A 17,108-nucleotide genomic window follows, 5' to 3' on the forward strand; every position below is an offset into this window, starting at 1 on the left:
AAAACACCGGCGGTCATTAAAAGCGAATTACTTTGTTTTACAAAGATAGAGGGGAGAAGGCCTCCAGAACTTGAGGTGCCGGGGGTGGGGGCGCCCCGGGAGGGGAGTATGTGGGGTGCGGCGGCAGAGCCTGGACGTGGTGGCGACCCCTGGCCGCCTCAGCCAGAGGGCGGGAGGGGGCTCCTGGACCTCCACGGTGTCTCGGGTTTTGTGGCGGGTTCTGGAAGCTTCCAGGAGCTGCACCTGGAGAAGGGCCCGGGTCTCTGTGGGGGCCCGGGAGCAGCCTGGGTTGCTGGTCTCACACACCGGAGCGGGCAGTGCCCGGGAATGGAAGCGAGAGCAGAGGTTGCCCCGGCTGGACGGCGTCCGGGGACGGCGGGGACCGGGTGCTGAACCACTGCCCGCCTGGACGCCACGCGCCCTGACTCCGCGCGTGGCGCCACCGCTGAAGAACGAACCCCCACGCGGGACGGGCGGCCCGTGCCCGCGATCCCAGCCGTTCTTGAGGTAGAGGTCGGGGCTTCGGGAGGAGGCCGGCTGGGGGCAGAGGCGATCGGAACCCCCATCTCGGCCCGGGGGGCTCGTTTAGGCTCCGGCGACTCGAGGCCTGGCGGAAGAGTTGCCGTTGAGACTGGCAACGGGCAAGAACTCGAGATGTTGGTTCGATAGGAAGCCGCAGCCGTAAAACAACACCTGCCCCGCCGCGCGAGCCCCCAAAATGGGGCCAAAAGAGTCATTTCAGACTTTTCTCGTTGTTGTTTATTTGCCTGCCAGTCCCTGGGGCTTGAACTCGGGGCCTGGGCGCCATCCCTGAGCTGCTTCCGCTCAAGGTTAGCACCCAGCGCTGAGCCACAGCGCCACCTCCGGCTTCACCTGCTCGCGTGGGGGCTGAGGGGCAGACCCCGGGGCTTCGTGCCCGCGAGCCGCACTCCCAGCCCCGCGTGAGGCTCTGAGTGCCACACCCGATATCCCCCCATCCCCCCCGCCAGACCCCAGCTTGAGTCTGTGCCCAGTGCTAGCTGATGTGTCGCTCAGGCCGCCCCGGTGCTGACACCACGTCCAGCGCCGTCCTGTCCTTCCACTCGGTCGCCGGCACGGGAGGAACACAAGATGGCAGCCCTGCCCACTGGTGGCAGCTTCGCCGCTCCCTTCGTCTCCGGGGAGACCTCGCACCGGCCGCGCTGCGCCCGCCGTCGGCACCGTGTCCCGGGCCCGGGAGCCACTCAACAAACATCACGCGAGTCCACCTGGCCGAGGCGCCGGGCCGCCATTCCCAGGCCAGAGCCCCGGGCGCTGCCCAGCCCTTCCCTGGTGCCGCGGGCCGCCGTCTCGCCACCGGGGCTCTAAGCTCTCCGCCTGGCCGGCGTGCGTGGCCGGCTTCTCCAAGCTGACCGCTGGCTAGCAGGGAAGCACGCGAAGGAGCGGGCCCGGTGTGCAAGGGTTGTGTCAGAAGTGCCAGCGTCACGTCCGGCTGGTCACGGTGCCACAGAGGCGCCCGCCCAGGGCAGCAGGCCTGGCCGGGAGGGAGGGCCGGCTCTGCCCCCCCAGGCTCTGTCCTGGCGTCTCCAAGCAGGAGGCCTGGAGGGAGGGCATGGCCCCAGGGCAGGTGCCCCGGGGGTGCGCCCCCCCCCCCCCGCCCCCCGGCTCAGGGGCCCCAGCCGGGCCGCAAGCCTTTCTCCTGGCCTTTCACCTGGCCTTTCCTCTGCAGCCGCCTTGGCGAAGGCGCATGGCGCCCACCGGTGCCCTCGCCAGCCCCCCCCCCCGCCTCCCCGCCGGGCGGCCAGGCCAGCACCCATCCCCAATGAGGGGAGCGAAGACAGGAGTGGGGGCCGCCAGTGCCCGGGCCTGAGGACCAACGCCTGCGGGCAGCGGAGGCCAGGGCACCCCCGAGCCCCCCACGCGGGAAAGAGAACGCGCGGGCACACTCGGTGCAGGGGCAAAAACCCACGGGAGCCCCCCCCCCCCCGCCCCCTCGAGGACGGCAGTGAGCCCGTTGCTCCCGAGTGGATTCGCTATCGAAACTAGAAACCCACCCGTGCCAGAGATTGATCCCCCCCCTCCCTAACCCCCCCCCTCCCCCCACCCCCCCCTCCCCACCCTCCCCCTATCCCCCCACCCTCCCCAACCCCCCTTCCCCCTCTCCTCACCCCCCCACCCCCACCCCCCCTCCCCCCCCATCCCCCACCCCCACCCCCCCCCCCGCCCCACCCCCGCCAGCTCGGTTCCGGGTTCTTGTTCTGCCCTGGCTGTCGGGAGCCCCGGCCGAGGGTGGGGGGACGTGGCGTGGTTTGGGGGCCCGGGATGAACATTCCCCGCGAGTCTGGGCCGGGCCGCCCGCTCCATCCCGCGAGTGGGCGGGGGGGGGGGAGGGAGGGGGGCCGGAGCCGGGGGAGGGGGAAGGGGAGGGGGAGGGGGAGGGACCCGGCAGCCCGCGGCAGGGACGCAGTTTGCAAGAGGGCAGCTAAGCCCGGCTTAAGCCCGGCCAGCACCGGGGGCCCGGCGGGGGCTGCGGGGCGCCCCTCCCCTCCCCTCCCCCCTCCCCGCCCCGCCCCGCCCCCGCCGAGCCCTCCGCTCCCCGCGGTGGAAGGGGCATCGGACGGGGGGGGGGGGGGGGATTCGCTGCCGCACAGCCCACGCGGACGCGGGGTCCCCTCCGCCGGTCCCCCCGCCCCCCGCCCCCCGCCCCGGAGCCCCCCCGCGTGCCGGGTGACTGCGGAGCCCTCCCCCTCCCCCTCCCCCACCCCACCCCCGGGCTCCGCGCGCGCCGGCGGGTGGGGGGACCCCCCGCCCCCCCCCACCCCCCCCCGCTAACTCCGGGTCCCGCCCCGCGCCCCCGCCTGACCCCCGCGCGATAAGCGCCGCCTTTGTTCCTCCCCAGCTGGGTAAACCGCGCCCCCGGGTCCGGGCCGCGGGGACAATGGCCGAGCGGCCGCGGCGTCCGGCGCGCTGTGTACCCGGGGCGGGGCGGGGCGCAGGTGCGCGCGCGCGGGCGGCGGAATGCGGGGTCGACGCGGGGCCGGGGGGCGGGCCGGGGCCCCGGGGCTGCGCCGACCCCACCCCGCCCGGCCCTCCTCGCGGGCGGGGCCGGGGCCGGGGCGCGGGTGCCGGACGCGGGGCGCGGGGGGCGCGGGGGGCGCGGCGTGGGTGCCGGACGCGGGGCGCGCGGGGGGCGCGGGGGGCGCGGGGGGGCGCGGGGGGCGCGGGGCGCGCGGGGGGCGCGGGGGGCGCGGGGGGCGCGGGGCGCGCGGCGTGGGTGCCGGACGCGGGGCGCGCGGGGGGCGCGGGGGGCGCGGGGGGCGCGGGGGGCGCGCGGGGGGCGCGGCGGGGCGGCGGGTCCTGCGTCCTGCCCGCGCGCACACCTGGCGCGCCCCGGTGATTTACGAAGTGCGGGAGGGGACCGAGGCCGCCAGCTGCAGGCGCGACCCGCGCGGCGCTTTTTATTAGGTGTCCTATTATGGAAAATAAACTTTAATCCGACCATAAAACCCGAATCTGCAAACCATCGCCCCGCGGCCCCGCGGCCCCGCCGCCCCCGCCTCGCGCCCGTTAGCTTTATGGAGGGAGGTGCAGGGGCCGCAGGACTTTGACACTGGCGCCCACGCCGGGCGCCGCCCGCAGCGCCCCGGCCCCCTCCACGCGCCCCCCAGACCCCAGGGCCCTCCACGCGCCCCCAGACCCCAGGGCCCTCCACGCGCCCCAGGGCCCTCCACGCGCCCCCCAGACCCCAGGGCCCTCCACGCGCCCCAGGGCCCTCCACGCGCCCCCAGACCCCAGGGCCCTCCACGCGCCCCCAGACCCCAGGGCCCTCCACGCGCCCCCAGACCCCGGCCCCTCCACGCGCCCCCAGACCCCAGGGCCCTCCACGCGCCCCCAGACCCCAGGGCCCTCCACGCGCCCCCAGACCCCTCCACGCGCCCCCAGACCCCAGGGCCCTCCACGCACCCCCAGACCCCAGGGCCCTCCACGCGCCCCCAGACTCCAGGGCCCTCCACGCGCCCCCAGACCCCGGCCCCTCCACGCGCCCCCAGACCCCAGGGCCCTCCACGCGCCCCCAGACCCCAGGGCCCTCCACGCGCCCCAGGGCCCTCCACGCGCCCCCAGACCCCAGGGCCCTCCACGCGCCCCCAGACCCCAGGGCCCTCCACGCGCCCCCCAGACCCCGGCCCCTCCACGCGCCCCCCAGACCCCAGGGCCCTCCACGCGCCCCCCAGACCCCAGGGCCCTCCACGCGCCCCAGACCCCTCCACGTGACCCCAGACCCCAGGGCCCTCCACGCACCCCCAGACCCCAGGGCCCTCCACGCGCCCCCCAGACCCCGGCCCCTCCACGCGCCCCCCAGACCCCAGGGCCCTCCACGCACCCCAAGACCCCGGCCCCCTCCACGCACCCCCAGACCCCAGGGCCCTCCACGCGCCCCCAGACCCCTCCACGCGCCCCCAGACCCCGGCCCCTCCACGCGCCCCCAGACCCCAGGGCCCCTCCACGCGCCCCCAGACCCCGGCCCCTCCATGCGCCCCCAGACCCCAGGGCCCTCCACGCGCCCCAGGGCCCTCCACGCGCCCCCAGACCCCAGGGCCCTCCACGCGCCCCCAGACCCCTCCATGCACCCCCAGGCCCCAGCCCCTCCATGCGCCCCCAGACCCCAGACCCCTCCACGCGCCCCCAGACCCCAGGCCCCTCCATGCGCCCCCAGGCCCCTCCACGCGCCCCCAGACCCCGGCCCCTCCACGCTCCCCAGACCCCAGGGCCCTCCACGCGCCCCCAGGCCCCGGCCCCCTCCACGCGATCCCTTGGTCCTCAGGCTGGGTCCGGTCCCTGTCCAGCCACCCCCGGCTCCAGGACCGCCCCAGGCTGGTCTGTCTCGGAACAGCCCTCCGTCCGCGGGGGACCTGAGCCGGTAAACCCGGGACCGGCTGGGCGACCGAGCCCGCCTGGCCCTCCTGGCTGAGGCCTGGGCCCCCGGCGGTGCCCGGAGGAGGAAGCCAGCAAGCAATGAGGGCCAGGGGTTAAGAGGAAGGGAGGGGAAACAAACGAGAAAGACAGGGGACATGGCTCAATCCGGAAAGAAAGAAGAAAGAATGAGAAAGAACGAGAACGGAGGGAAGACTGCAACACCCCAGCTTCGCCCTTTTTTGGCCTTTCCCCCCCTTTTGGCTCTCTATGTAGCCCACGCTGGCCTCCAACTCTGGACTCGGCCCCTCCCCTCGTGCCAGAGGTATCAGTGGAGTTATGGTGTACAGCACTTGCCCGTTTTCTCCTTTCGTAACCGCACCGCGTGCCATGTTGCTAGGCCACCCATCTCTAGAACTTTCCCACCTGATCAAACTGGCACTCCTCCCCCTCCCCCAGCCCTGGCAACTTCCGGTCTGCCTTCTCTCTAAAAGGAGCCTCGGGTGGGTGGCCCTGGGCATGGCAGGCCCTCCGCCACGGACGCACTGCCCACCACCGCCCACCACCCCCGCGGCCGCGGGTAGCCGGCGACAGGAATTGCTTCCTCGTGGAGCCAGATAGCACTCAACAGTTTGCTTGTCCGTTCTTTAGTTGCTTCCGGCGCGTGACCGTTGTGAGCAGTGTCTGTGAACTGGCTTTCTATTCTTTTGGGTGTGTGCTCAGAACGGAGGTGGCTAGACCCGAACCTTCTGGTGAAAGAACTGGGTGTTGTTTTCCACAATAGCTGTGCCATCGTGCATCCCCACCAATAGTGCAGCAGGGTTCCAACATCCCCCCAACACTTGCTACCTGCTTGAGTGCGTGTGTGTGTGTGTGTGTGTGTGCCATCCTGACGGATGTGGTGTCCAGGTGTTTTTTGTATGTGCATGTGCACGTGTGTGGACATGTGTGTGCACCATCCTGTTGAATGTGGGGTCCCAGTGGTTTCTGTGTGTGCGTGCGTGTGTGTGTGTGCATGTGTGTGCGCGTCCCAGTGGTTTTGACTTGCGTTTGCCGGTGACTGGTGTTGCTGACCATCTCATATACTTTTGGCCGTTTGTACATCTTGGGAGAAATGCCCAGTGTTGCCTTGTGCACATTTGAAAGCTGCACTGGTTTGGCTGCGGTTGACTTGTAGTTCTTTGTGTGTTCTGGTATTGGCCCGATACCGGGTGAACATGGCTGAGGGGCTGTCTCTTGCCTTCCTGGGCTGGCTGTTCCCACGGAGTGGTGATGGTTTTGAGTGTGGTGGTCCGGGTGTCTACATCTGCCGTTCTTCCAAAGTTCTTGCCATTGGGACTTCCTAGGCCTGTCTGTGGTGTCATTCGCCTGGCTCCTCTCTGGCCTCCTCACCTATCCGGGACCTCGCAAGGGCTCTCTGTCATAGACCGTTTTCTCCCATGACAGAAGGATTTTGCGCACATATTGTTTTGAGAGCCATGAGAATGGCTGAAAAGAGGACAGGCCCCGCTGGGCAGCAAGGGGACCGTGGCGTCGGGCCTGGGGCAGCTCTCAGTGGGCCAGTGGCCAGGCTTTCTGCAGCCGGTGGGCAGGGCTGCCGCTTCCTGGGTCTGGGTGCTTCTCTGTCGTGGTGGGTGGGGACTTCCCCGGGCGCCTAGGGTCGGGAACACCGTGGCCAACTCCTGTCCTCCGGGGTCCCGCTGGCACAGTGGGCAGTCTCAGGGGCCCTGCGCCCAGGTCGCTGGAGCCTGGGGTGCGGTGGGTGGGAGGCCGGGGGGGGGGGTGGGGGGCTGAGCAGGGTGCTGGAGACCATCCCCTAGGCAGGATGGATGGTGTGCAGTGCCCAGCCGAGGCGGGGATGAGCCAGTGATTATATTTAAATCTGCTATAATTGATTTGGGGGAAGAGCTACTGTGACAAGAACGAATTGATCATTAAATTTATTAGTGAGATAAATTCCCCCGCGATTAAGCGGCTGGCTGGAGAGGCCCAGGTGCCCGGCTGCAGCCTCGCTGGGCCGGGGCCTGGCAGGGGAGGGCGATCGGGCTTGACCCTCTTCAGCTCCGGGGGGCCCCTTGTGCCCCAAAGCAAGTCACCGGCGCCCAGGCACCACACTGGCTCCCCAGGCCCCATTGCTCCACTTCCAGATCCCCCCCCCCCCCGCCTGCCCGGTGCTGGGGTTTGGGGTGCGGGCAGGGTCTTCCCCAGATTAGGACCCGGCCTGGGAAGAGGTCGCTCCCGGCTGAATTTCTCCCTCCCGCTGGAACTCTGAAAGAGATCCAGCGGGGCTGCCGATCTCCCCGAGTGGCGTCCGCCTCCCCGGCCCTCCCCACTTCCCTCCCCTCCGTTCCTTCTCTGCAGTCCCCCATGCCCTGGGGCCCAGCGGCTGCCCGGCCCCATCCCCGCCCTGGGGCGCCCCGGCCCCGCAGCTCCGAGGTGGCTGAACCCAGTCCGCCAGGAGGAGGGGGTGGAGCCGGGGAAAGGAGGGGGGGGAGGGCAGCGGAGGGGGAGAGGGCAGAGGAGAGGGGAGGGGACTGCTCACTAAAGCCCCGGAGCCCCAGAGAAAGTGAGGAGCGAGGCGTGGTCCCCGGGGCGCCCTTTCCCTGGGACCCCAGCTACCCCTGGGGAGGCGCCGGCACCGCGGGCGGCCCGGGCCCGGGGGGGGGGGTGCTGGTGGCCCAGGCCCGGCCGGCGGGCGGACCCCGAGGGCCGGTCCCCCCTCCCGGCCCTCCCCACCCCCCCATACTTGCTTCCTCGGCGGGACGCCCCCGCGGGGAGCCAAGGCGTCGCCGGGAGCCCCGTGGCCGGGGCGGGCGTGGGCCCCCCGGGCGCCCAGACCCCGGGATCCGACGGGGATCCCCCATCGCGGACGCCCCCCCAAGACGCCTGCTCCGGTGCAGTAAAAACAGAGCCGAGCCGTTTATTTTACATTCCGTCCATCCCGGGCGGGGGCGGTGGGGGGATGGGGGGGCGATGGGGGCGGGGGCGGTGGGGGGGCGGGCGCGATGGGGGGCGGTGGGGGGAGGCAATAATTTAGCATGCACGCGTAGACCTTTCTTTATATAAATACAATATACAAAAATAAAGACGGTGCGGTTCTGACATTTCCGGCGGGGCGGGCGGGCGTCGCGCCCCTCGCCTGGGGGGTGGGGGGGTGGGGGGGCCTCCCGCTGCGCTCCGGGGCGCACGCCGGTGCCCGCGCCGGCCCCCGGGAGGGGAGGGGAGGGGAGGGAGGCGGACGGGGCTGGGGGGGCGCCCGCCCGGCCCCCCCCTCCGGCCGCGCCCCCCCCTCCGCCCGGCTCGGCCCCTACGGGGCGGGCGGCGGCGGCGAGTCGTCCTCGGAGGAGCCGCCGGAGGAGGCGGGCCGCGCGCCCGCGCCGTCGGCGTAGGGGAAGGGGTCGTCGTCGTCGTCCTCGTCGTCGTCCTCGGGGTCACTGTCCCTCAGGGCCCGCGGGCGGCGGCCGCCGGCCGGGTCCCCGGGCGCCGCGGGCCCCCGCGCCGCCTCCCCGCGCGGCTCCTCCGCGCCGCCGCCCGCGGGCTTCTCCGCCTCCTGCGCCGCCTGCTCCTTGGCCTTCTTGCTCCGTTTCCACTTCATCCGGCGGTTCTGGAACCAGATCTTCACCTGCGGGCGCGGGCGGGCGGGCGTGAGCACCGGGGCCGCTGCCCCGACGGGGCGGGCGCCTCCCTCCCTCCCTCCCCCACCTCGGAGCCGGGCTCGGGCCCGCGGCGTGGCCGGGCGGGGAGGGCGCGGGGCTCGGCCCGGGGCGCAGCGCGGGGCCGGGCGGGGAGGGCGCGGGGCTCGGCGGGGCGCAGCGCGGGGCCGGGCGGGGCGGGCTCGGGGCTCGGCGGGGCGGGCGGGGAGGGCGCGGGGCTCGGCCCGGGGCGCAGCGCGGGGCGGGGCGGAACGGGGCGGGACGGGGCGCACCTGCGTCTCGGTGAGCATGAGCGACGTGGCCACCTCGAAGCGCTTGGGCCGCGACAGGTACTTGTTGAGCTTGAACTGGTGCTCGAGCTCCAGCAGCTGCTGGCTGGTGAAGGCGGTGCGCGGCCGGCGGCACTTCCCCAGGAGGTTGGACTGCGCCTGGGCTGCGCCGGGGAAGGAGGGACGGGGAGGGGAAGCGGCCATGACGCCGGCGGCAGCCGGGGCCCCCGCGCCGGCCCTGCGGACCGCGGCTTCCCGGGACCCACCCGCGCCCCAAGGCCGGGGGGACGCCAGGCCCCTCCGCGCCCCAAGGAATGGGGAGACGCCAGGCCCCTCCGCGCCCCAAGGCAGGGGGGACGCCAGGCCCCTCCGCGCCCCAAGGAAGTGGGGGACGCCAGGCCCCTCCGCGCCCCAAGGCAGGGGGGACGCCAGGCCCCTGCTGCTCCCCCAACTCAGGCGCTCTCTCTCTCTCTCTCTCTCTCACTCTCTCTCTCTCTCTCTCTCTCTCTCTCTCGTTGTCATACTGTCTCACACACAAATTTGGGGACCAGGCTTGTCCCACCCACCACCTCCTTAAAACGGAAAACGAGATGGATGGGAGGAAAAGAATAAAAAAAAAAGAGAGAGGGAGAAAGCAAGAGGACTAAGTTTGGGGGGCTGACTGGGCTGTTCCCCCGGCTCCCACTTAAATGCTCCGTCTCAAGGGCCCCTCCTCAGCGGGACACCCCCCCCCAGAGCAGAACTCCCGGGTGCTGGACGGCTGGACACCTCCACCGGAATCCACCATTCTCATTACCCAAATTAAAGGCCGGGGGGCCGGCGGAGGGCTTTCTGTGGGTTCTGAAGCCAGTCTGGTTTTATTTACATAATTTCGCTCGGTTACATCACAGAGAATTTTATGACCTCAAAAAGGAGACTTCCCTTGATTTCCCAGGAGTCTGACAAGTGTTAGACAATAAAGGCAAGCAAGCAAGCAAAGGAAAGAAAGGGCAGCGGAGGCTGGGGATGAGCTCAGTCTCCCCGGGGACGGGCAATTTGCTTTATAGTAAGGCCCACGCCCCCTGCTTTAGTTAAACAAGGCCCGAATTCCCAACTTGACAGTGCCTTGGAACTCTAATTAAAAGGTGGCTCAGTGGGAAATTTGGAGGAGGCCATTCAGTGGGCAGAGACAACCAATTAAAGGAAACCAGGCGGGTTTTCCCCCGGGTGGAAGAGGAGGCCTGGTGGAATGCCTTCCACCTTCCTGTCTGGATTCCTTACTGCCCTAAATTTGGGTTCTAGAGTTCAGATTCCTTTTTTTTTCTTTTTCCCCCAAACTTAGAACTGGCAGTGTTTTTCATCTGGCCAGTATTGGGAATCAGATGAGGAAACCATCTGAGTGAGCGTGGGTTCCACGAGGACCCCAGAAAAGCGTCTGTGTGGCCAGGGAGCCCAAAGCCTGACAACACCTGCGTGGAGCCGGCCAGGCCGACGCCAGGCCGTGGTTCCCCGCAGTCCCCCGGAGCGTCAGCCCCAGGAACGCTGCCCTGTGGGTTACTCCGCACCCTTCCGCAGCAGGGCCGAGGAGCAGGGAGCCCTGAAGGTCTGCCCATCCCAAGGGTTTGTTGAGCTCTGCGGCTACGCTCAGAGGCCGCCCTGGGTTTATGAGCTTATGTGTCAGCTATGGGCTTCAACTGGCTTTGGGGGCCAAGAGGGCTGACTCGCCCAGGAAAGGGATGGGTGGCCCCCGAGAGTCCTCTTGGAGCCCAGCTGGGAAAAGCCGGTGTGGTGTCAGGTAAATAGCACAGGCTGGCTTTCTCTCACCCGCTTGCAACATCACTGGCTCTCTGGGGTCCTAGCTTTTCTCTGTTTAGTCACGACTGTGGCTTCTAGCAGAGGAATCTGAAATTCTGGCAAGTGTTTATTTCTGTTTTCTTTTTTGCTTTTTCCTCTCGGGTGCCTGCACTGCCCCAGTCTAAACAAATCGACTCAGACGGAAACAACGGGGTCTCTTTGTTTGGGTGTTTGGCAGCTGAAACCCTAAGACCACCGACATCACCCTGGTGGCTGGAAGGCAGTGGTCCCAGTGGGTGTTCTCTCTCCACGGCCACCTCGGGTGTCCCCGGAAAGCCTGCGCCTCGCAGGACTCCTGGGGTGTCCCACCGGCTGGCAGGGCGGCTCCCTGGGTCCTGCTCGTTCCCACGTTGGGGAGGACCTAAGATTTCCCAAGCAGACACCTGCTGCTCAGCGTCCCTTCCGCCGGGCCCCGTGGATGTGGCCGGGGATAACGCACCCTTGCAGGAGGGCGGCTGCCTGGCAGGAGCCAAGGCCGGGCCGAGAGCCCGTCCTGCAGCCCTGGCCGCCCGGTCCGCGGCTCGGTTCTCTAGCCGGCTACTCCCAGACCGCCCGGGACGAGGGAGGCCTCTCCCTGGAGCCCGCGAGGGGCAAGTCCGTTCCCCCAGCGCGGAGACCCCGGCTTGGGGGCCCCCCGGTCGGTGCCCAGGCCTGCGGGGCGCGCGGCGCGGGGCGCCGGGCTCCGCACTTCCTTCTCCAGGCCGCGGGTTAATCATTAGATTCCGGCCTCACACCTCGCGCGGCCCCTTCCCGGTAAGAGAGGAAGCGCCGGCCGGGCCTCCGCGTGGCCATCTTAACCGACCGCCGCGGCCCGCGGCGCCGCGCCCGCGCCCGGCCGGGGACGGAGGGGGGACGCGGCGGGAAGCCGGCGCGCGCGCGGGGTACTCACAGCTGAAGTCCGGCATCTTGGGCAGAATCATGCCCGCGGTGGACGCGCGCAGCCACTGGTCCAGCTGGAAGGTGCCGGCGCCCAGCTTGATGGGGTCCGCGGGGTGCGCGGGGTGCGCGCCCTGCACCTGCGGGTACGGGTAGGCGAGCGCCGGGTGCTGCCCGGCCAGCGCGGCCGCCGCCGCCGCCGCCGAGTAGCCGTAGACCGGGTGCCCGTAGAGCGCCGCCTGCGCGGGGAGCCCCGCGCCGCCCTGCGCGCCCCCCGGGTGCAGCCCGAGCGCCAGGCCCCCCGCGGCGGCGGCGGCGGCGGCGGCGGCGGCGGCCGCGGCGGCGGCGGCGGCCCCGGGGTGCGCGTGGGGGTGCGGGGCCCCCGGCCCGCCGCCCGCGCCCCCGCCGCCCGCGCCCCCGCCGCCCGCGCCCAGGAAGCCGGGCTTGGGCAGCAGCGCGCAGTGCGCGGCCAGCAGGCGCGGCGGCGGCTCGGGGCTCTCGGCCCGCGGGCGGTCGGCGGGCGCCGCGGGGGGCTCGGGGCTGCCGCCGCCGCCCGGCCCGCCCGCCCCGCCGCCGGAGCCCCCGCCGGGCCCCGCCGCGGCGGCCGCCAGCGAGGTGACCAGGGCCAGCGGCGCGCTCTGCGCCGGGGCGGCCCGCGGGGGGTCCACCGCCAGCAGGGCGTCGATGCGGAAATTTTTGGACTTTTCCATGGGCGCGGAGGGCGGGCGGGCCGGGCGCGGCGGGCTCGCCGAGGCGGCGCGGCGGGGGCCGGGCCCGGCCCCGGGCTCGCGGCCGCGAGGGTTCGCGGGTCACCGGACGCGCCGCGGGGAGCTCAGCCGCGGGCCGCCGCCGCCGCGCCCCGTGCGCCCCCCGCCGCCGCGCGGGCCCCGCCGACTCCCCGCGAGCGCCCGGGCGTGCGGAGGCCCGGCGGGTCGGTGGCGGGGACCCGCGCCCCTCCGCGCACTTGAAGCGCAGCGCGGCCCGCGATTGGCGCGCGCGGCGGGGGGCCGGGGAGGAGCCCGCGCCCCGCCATTGGCCGAGCGCCGCACCTGTCACCGCCGCCCGCCCCGCCCCTGCGCCGCCGGGTCCCCGGCCGCGCGGCGGGGGGCGGGCCCGGGGCGGGGCGGGACCGGCCGCGGGCCGCCCCCGGGCGGGCCGAGCCCCCCCCCCACCCCCCGGGCCTCCGCGGGTGCCGGGAGGGGCGGCGCGCTCCGGGGCCCCCCCGCGTCTCCGTCCCCCGGCGCCGCGGACGGGGCGAGCCGGGCGGTTCCGCGTCCCGGAGCGCGCGGGCCGGACCCCCGGCCCCTCCCCGGCCCCGTCGCCGGGGCTCCGTGGCGTCCCGGCGGTGGCGGGGGTGGCCGCGCGCGCGAGCCGGCCGCAGCCCCCGCCCGAGGCGCCGGGGACGCGGGGTCGCGGGGCCTCGGGTCACCCGCGGGCCGGGGGCCGGGGCCGGGGCCGGGGCGGGGGCTGCGCTCCGCCCGGGAAGGCCCGCCCAGGCCGCGTCCGCCCAGCCCGGCCGCCCCGCCGGCCCGCAGCCTCCCGGAGCGCGCGCGCACAGCGAACCCTTGCAGTCAAGGCGTTTGTTTCCCGGAGCTGGCTTGTGGTCGTTGTTGTTGTTTAAGCTGAAAGAATCCACAGGCCGACCGGGAAGCCGGGCTTTGTCCATAGCTCCACGAGAGCGGGAAAGGAGGGAAATTCAGGTTTGTGGAACAAGGTTCTTATGCAGGGGAAAGGCGAAGAAAGGACCGAAAAGGGGGCCCAGGGGCCGGCAGACCCAAGAGAAAATCGGTGCCAGGTTTGCTTCACCCAAAGTAGCCGGCCAGGTAACTAACTGCAGGAGAGGTACTGAAAGGTACACGTGAGGAAGGACCCCATGATTTCTCTTCAAAAGGCCTCTTACCTAGGTGAGACTCGGTACAACGACTGGGTTGGCATTTGTAGTATTTCTTTTTTACATAGCGGAGGGAAATTCTGAGATGCACAGTACCGGTCGCAGGATGGAAAGGACAGCAGCAGCAACTTGAAACACGGTATTCAGTGTTGTGAGCGTTAAGGGCTAGTAAACAGACATTACAGTGTGTCCAACGCATGCGTCCCACTATCTCTTCGGAGAGAGAAAAGGACAGTCCTGAGTGAGTGGGGACTCGCATTTCTCCAGCACCTACCATGTGCCGTGTGTAATTATCTTCCTGATGGTCACTGTGACACAAGAGCGTTTGGGGATCAGAGAGGATGTGGCTTTCCTCAGCCTAGAGGTGAACCTCACAGTTGAGAGTAAGGCTGGATCTGGCCACCTAGGCCCCACGGCCTCCCACCCCCTTCCAGGAGCCTCGGGGAGGGGGGAGGGAGGGAGCAAGGGCTTCTAAAGGAGCTCAGGAATCCTTAGCCACCTGTGTCCATACCAAGTCTGGAATGGCAGAAAGGTCTGTGTGTCCCTTCAGGGTTGGGGCTGCTCTGAGCTGACCTGCAATCTCACCCCATCCCACCTGCCGGGGGGCCTGTTGCTTGGTCCTGAGGGGAAATGGTTTAAAAAGCGGGAAGGGAGGGGCTGCAAATGAAATTCCCCAGATGTGCTTCCAATAATCCATTGTGATCTCTCTGGAGAGTACAGGGTTGTTTTAGTGGATGAAGGAGTACTCATTCTAGACCTAGAATTCTGAATTCTTCTGAATTCACCCAGCTCCCCGGGTAGTTCCTCGTGCCCCGTGCAGTGACTGAAATCCGGGCGCCATCCACTCCCCCCTTCGGCCTGCCCGGGCCCTCCGTCAGCACCCCGGGCCACCGCCTGCGGAGCTGCTTCGCAGTGCAAGTTCCCGGACCTGATGGATTTGTCGTCTGGAAACGTGGCAGCGTTTGGCCTGTACGCAGCCAGGTGACTGTTTCTGCTTGAGGGGGGGGGGGGCTGAGGATTGTCTGGAGAGCAGTGGCTGTGTGGAGAGGGAGCTATCCAGCTGGGGGTCTTTGTGCGGTTTACGATGTGTGAAGTAAGCCTGCTGGGTCTCTTCCGGGCCCCGCGCCTGTATTGAGCCAGCCCAGAGGGCCTGGAGCTGGGTGGGGGCTCCGGGAAAAGGCCTCAACCCAGATCAAAGGTCTGGTGCAGCGGGACTCCCAGCCCTGCACCTCCAGGTCCCTCCTCTCTCCAGAAAGTGCAGCAATGGATTCCAGCGGAGAGTGGAGAGCAGAGAGGGACCTCTCAGTTCCCTCCCAGGAAAGTCCTGGGGCCCCCCGTGTGTGGCCTTACATGGAGTTCAGGAGTCCTGTCTGCGATGAGGAAGACTCCTGTACAAGATTCAGAACAGATGGTGGTCATCGATGTCTGTTTCACCTGGAATCACACATGAAGTTGGGAACCTGTGAGGATTTAGAACAACATGTATAGCAGTCACAGATGGAAGGCAGGCGTCCCTCCTTCGACGGCCCGTTATACATCCCCCTCCTTCTGGGTGCAGTGTAGCAGGTGTAGGGCTGACCGTGGACCCCCCCCCCCCCTTTGTGGCTCCAGACTGGGTAGAAGCAGCATTCCCTGGCTTTTCCTTGGTGCACCTGCTACTTTCCCTCAGTGAAGCTTCCGGAAGCAAAACCAAGGACCCCGTGCGGACGACCCAGGCTGTCCTTTGGAAAGTCCTTGGGGATCGGCTCAGTTCAAGTTCAGTTTCCAATTTCCTTCTGCTGATGAGGGGTCAGCCTGAGGCAGGACAGAAGCCCGTGTGTGTGTGTGTGTGTGTGTGTGTGTGTGTGTGCATGAGAGTGAGCCCTTCAGCGTTGTTGGGGAGCTCAGACTCAAGCCTTGGGGGTAGGTGAGGTCTGGGGGGGGCCTGGGGTTGAAAGAGAGGCTCTACACTGGGCCCTGGCCCTGCAGAACCCCGAGGGCTCCCATTGTTAGCACCCATCCTTTGATCTCTGACCTCCTCTCTGACCCTCGGGGAGCCAGCCCTCAGCCACAGCCTTTCTCCCTGGATTTCCCATGCCCGGGTTTCCTGTCACTTGTGTGTGTGTGGGGGGGGGGGTGGCGGTGTTGTGGAACTTGAACTCAGGGCCTAGGTGCTATCCCCGAGCTTTTTGTGCTCAAGGCTAGTGCTGTACCACTGGAGCCACCTGCCCTCCCCGCGCCCCCCCCCGCCTTCTGGCTTTTTGGTGATTAATTGGAAACAGGAGTCTCACAACTTTCCTGCCCAGGCTGGCTTCCAACCAGGATCAGGAGACTTCAGCCTCCAGGGTGGGGAGGATTCAAGGCGTGAGAAGAGGGTGCCTGGCTTCCCCTCCACAGCCCTGGGGAGGCCGGGGGGGGGGGGCCTGTGGTTGAAGACACAGAACAATGGCTGCACTTCCTGTCTCCCACAGCAAGCGTGCTTTATACCACGGCGTCTGCACTCTTGAACCCCCACGGCTCGCCCCCCTAGCGGCACAGCACCCATAGTGCCGCCCCTGGGAACCAAAGGCTTGCAAACCTGGGCGCACAACCACGTCACAAAAGGGGGCCCCTGCCGGGCCAGGCCCGCCACCAGGGACCTGCTGAGCGGCCCCCAAACGCCCAGACGGAGGTTGCCGGGGGAACATTTTCATGCTCCAGCGAGTGATTTTTTTTTTTAAATTTTACTGCATTCTGACTCGAAATGATGTTGAATCGTAGCGCACTAATGTCCAAATCCCCGTCAGATAATGGCAGGAAGTGCTGGCTAATTGGCCTGTTCAGCACTTGCTGAGGTGGCAGGCGCAGAGCTGCTGGCAGCCCCGGCGGGCCGGGCGCTGGGGGGGAAGGACAAGCCCGGTTTCCATCACGTTCATTGCTCCGACCCTGCCGATGCCTCTTCCTACGGGGCACGCTCGCTGGGCCCAAGGAGGGGCTCTGCGGGGCCCCTGAGATCCAGGAGGGGCCTGCCCGGAGGACGTGCCCGTCACCCCGGGCCCCCCTCCCATCCGCCCTCCAGCCGTAGGCGGCACCCTCCTTTCCAGGTCTCCTTTTTCTTTCTGCCAGTGGTACTGGGATTTGAACTCAGAGCCTCTTGCTAGGCAGGCATGGAGTGGGGAGGGGAGAGAGAGAGAGAGAATATGAGATTCTTGCTAGTAGCCCAAGCTAGCCTCCAACTCTCAACCTTCCTGCGTCAGCCTCCTGAGCTCTGGGATCCCAGGTGTGTGACACCTGGCCTGACACCCCCACCTAGACACACACGCACACACGCACACACCACCAGTGTTTTCCAGTTGTGTGGGCCTGAGAGCAGCAGAAAGCTCACCTCACAAGAACTCCTGCCCACCCAACCCGTGAGCTGGAAGGACGAGTGTGAGCCGGGGCAGGACTCGCACACAGGGCCCTCGCGCGGAGGGGAAGCTGTCACGCGGAGCGCGGACTCTCCCAGCCCGCACTGCCCCCGTCCTCCACACCCCTGCGGTGACACGCGCCTTCTGGGGTGGGAGAACGCAGGGGCTGCGCGCTGCTTCAAGCAGACACGGCCAGGCCTTACTTCATAACCAGAGACAATGGGACTCCTCGATATGTTCTCACTCCCTGCACACAGAGGGAGAATTTCCCCGCGGGGATGCGGATACCTCTGGTGTGTGCCTGTGAAGCACGGCCATAGCACCACCG

General features: G+C 69.1%; 1 protein-coding gene across 1 annotated transcript; it reads right to left on the reverse strand.

Moving 5' to 3' along the window:
- Positions 1-8,197: 8,197 nt before the first annotated feature.
- Positions 8,198-12,231, reverse strand: Mnx1 (motor neuron and pancreas homeobox 1). Its single transcript, XM_048337773.1, has 3 exons — positions 11,535-12,231; positions 8,816-8,976; positions 8,198-8,512 (listed from the first exon to the last, which is right to left on the reverse strand). Exons 1-3 carry the CDS (start codon positions 12,229-12,231, stop codon positions 8,198-8,200), a joined length of 1,173 nt encoding a protein of 390 aa, XP_048193730.1.
- Between the last annotated feature and the right edge of the window lie 4,877 nt (positions 12,232-17,108).

This window comes from Perognathus longimembris, chromosome 2 (assembly GCF_023159225.1).
Source record: "Perognathus longimembris pacificus isolate PPM17 chromosome 2, ASM2315922v1, whole genome shotgun sequence".
Classification (NCBI taxonomy): Eukaryota; Metazoa; Chordata; class Mammalia; order Rodentia; family Heteromyidae; genus Perognathus; species Perognathus longimembris.

Excerpts from the sequence above, each read along its gene's own strand:
- Mnx1 (XM_048337773.1), bottom strand. The coding sequence starts at position 12,231 with ATGGAAAAGTCCAAAAATTTCCGCATCGACGCCCTGCTGGCGGTGGAC. Across the intron at positions 8,977-11,534 it reads CAAGATGCCGGACTTCAGCT|CCCAGGCGCAGTCCAACCTC; the intron begins GTGAGTACCCCG and ends TCCCCGGCGCAG. Across the intron at positions 8,513-8,815 it reads TCATGCTCACCGAGACGCAG|GTGAAGATCTGGTTCCAGAA; the intron begins GTGCGCCCCGTC and ends CCGCGCCCGCAG.